Here is a 2,640-nt window from a genome sequence, read left to right as displayed (position 1 = left end):
GAGTACACGCACACAGGTCCCCATGGATGCACGCACCCGGGCATGACTGCACTCGTACAGGTCCCCGTGGATACACGCACACGAGCGTGATTGCACTCGCACAGGTCCCCATGGATACACGCACACTGGCGTGACTGCACTCGCACAGGTCCCCGTGGATACACGCACACGGGCGTGATTGCACTCGCACAGGTCCCCGTGGATACACACACAGGAGCGTGACTGCACTCGCACAGGTCCCCGTGGATACACGCACACTGGCGTGATTGCACTCACACAGGTCCCCGTGGATACATGCACACAGGCGTGAGTGCACGTGCACAGGTCCCTGTGTGTGCAAACACATGCACACGGGCGTGATTGCACTCACACAGGTGGCCTTGGATGCACGCACATGCACATGGGCGTGAGTGCACGCACACACAGGTCCCCGTGGATACACGCACACGGGCATGACTGCACGTGCATCCCCGTGGATGCATGCACACGGGCGTGAATGCACGTACACAGGTCCCCGTGGATGCACACTCATGCACGTGGGCATGAGTGTACACGCACAGGTCCCCGTGGATGCACGCACACACACACAGGCACTTCAAGCCTGCTCCCTAGGCTCCAGACGAGCTGCTGCCTCTTCACTGCCCACCTCGCCTGTCGTTCCAGGTGGACGCCAGCAAGCCCAGGGCCCGTTCGGGGCCTCCTCTGCTTTGCTGCATTCAGAAACCTGGCTTTGAAAATTTCACCCAAGGGTGACTCCGACAGTGATGGCCTCAGCTCGACCATCTCTGGGCGCTCTATCCAACTGTCACCTGGACCCCCTCTCCCACCTCTGTGAGTGACCCCAACCATCCCCCAGCTAGAAGCCCCTCACTCCTCAGTGCACCCCACTCCCCAGCTGAATCACAGCCCAGGCTCTCTCCCTGGACACTCCAGGCACACCTTTCGTTCCCTGAGCTGTTCTGGACCAGATGGAATCACTCTCCCTTCAGATCCCCCCAGGGTGTCCATCACATCAAGCCAACCGCATGCCACCTGGATTGACGCTTCCCTCCGCCCTCCCCTTGCTCAGCAGACACACACTTCTGGCTGCAGCCGCACCCCTCAGTCTCGCCTCCACCTCAGCGCCTTTCTCTCTGGTCCCACGTCCTCCTCCCCACCCTCGCAATGCCTCATCCTCCTGCAGCCAGCCTCTTGCCGCCCTGGTGCTCTCTCCCCTCCAAGGAAAACACCCAGCAGCCTGGGGTTGTGCCTGACGCTCGGAAGGTGCCCAGTACTTGCAACAGAGGAAGCCCCATGTACACGGGGTGCACTCAGCCGTGTCCACAGAAGATGCAAGTGCACACTCACACGGGCAGCGTGGGTGCACGAGCCCACCACCCCGCACACATGCACTAGCACACACAGCCCAGGAACATGCACACACACACATGCAAACACACAGCCTACGTCATACGCAGAGGCGCACACATGCGTGCACCTGTGAGCTCCCTCACCATCAAGGGGATGTCCTCCTCCGTCTTCACCAGAGCGGGAGACAGCAGGTTGGCCACCAGAATACCCAGGGCATTTGCTAGATGGACAGGGATGTGCGTCAGCTCAGGAAGGTAGGCTGGGCCCCCATCCACGGAGGAGCCCTCGGCCCCCAGAGCGGGGAGTGCACAGAAGCGCCCAACCACACGCTGAACCAGAGGAGACGCCGGCCTCACTGAGACTCACACATGGTGCCGATCATGTTGGCTGTGGCTCGCTGGTGCTCAGGGAACCACAAGGCGGCCAGCTTGGCTGGAGAGAAGATGACCAGGGTCTGGGCCAGGGCGCAGAAGGTCTGCCCACCCAGGAGGAAGACAAACGGGTCCTGGATGTCAACGGCCATGCAGGGCATGGAGCGGATCATGCTCCCCCAGAAGTTCAGGAACGCGCCGAGGGTGGTCTGCAAGGGTGGGGTCAGAAGAGCTGCCCAGCAGCCGGGATGCCCCCCACCGCCCCAGCCTCCACTCACCACCCCGTGGCTCTGCCTGAGGACTCGGATCTTGGGAGGAGGGGGTGGCTCTCGATCCCATGCTTGGGGACCCGCCTGTCCCAGAGCAGGCCCTGGTGTGTGGTCTGACTCACCGCCCTGCGGAGTCCAACGGAGTCCAGAACCCAGATGGCCACCATACCGAACGGGATGGACACCACGAGATAGACCAGCGACAGCCAGTTGATCTGCTCGGTGGAGAGGAGGAAGTGCCGGGCGATCGTGTCAGCCACGGGCGCGAAGGTGAGCCACAGCTGCGAGACACAGGCTGGAGTCAGCCCGGGGCAGGCACCGCAGACACTGCGGCTGCTGGCTGCCCTGGGCACGGCTGGCTGGTCTGAGGGAGAGAAAGGGTCCAGGGGTCCCGTCAGGGCTGGGGTCTTCACTTGGTCAGGCCAGAGAGGAGGCACCAGCTGGGAGCTCAGACAGCATGTCGGGGCAGAGGACCGGAACCATCCTTGCAGGCATGTTCCCGGGGCAGACAGAGGCGGACAACCTGGCTGGACCCTGCAGGACAGCGAGGCCTCCAGGACTGACCCTCTGAGGAGAAGGCCTGGGGCTGACGGCAGAAGAGAGATGGCCACCACGCCGGGGTGGGGGGAGCCTAGACTGGGTGCTGGCCA

The 2,640-nt window shown here is 62.9% G+C and overlaps 1 protein-coding gene across 1 annotated transcript in view; it reads right to left on the bottom strand.

Moving 5' to 3' along the window:
• MFSD7 (major facilitator superfamily domain containing 7) overlaps positions 1 to 2,633 on the bottom strand; it is a gene marked incomplete at its 5' end in the record, with an annotated part of 6,303 nt that extends 3,670 nt beyond the window's left edge. Inside the window, 3 exons of the mRNA XM_010834614.1 lie at positions 1,494 to 1,570; positions 1,717 to 1,930; positions 2,113 to 2,633. Of these exons, the coding sequence (XP_010832916.1) occupies positions 1,494 to 1,570; positions 1,717 to 1,930; positions 2,113 to 2,633 (812 nt within the window). The remainder of the gene's footprint in view (positions 1 to 1,493; positions 1,571 to 1,716; positions 1,931 to 2,112) is intronic.
• Positions 2,634 to 2,640: the final 7 nt, after the last annotated feature.

The sequence above is a fragment of the Bison bison genome, unplaced genomic scaffold, assembly GCF_000754665.1.
Source record: "Bison bison bison isolate TAMUID 2011002044 unplaced genomic scaffold, Bison_UMD1.0 scf7180017845431, whole genome shotgun sequence".
Lineage (NCBI taxonomy): Eukaryota > Metazoa > Chordata > Mammalia > Artiodactyla > Bovidae > Bison > Bison bison.
This window is presented reverse-complemented; position numbering and strand designations above follow the sequence as displayed.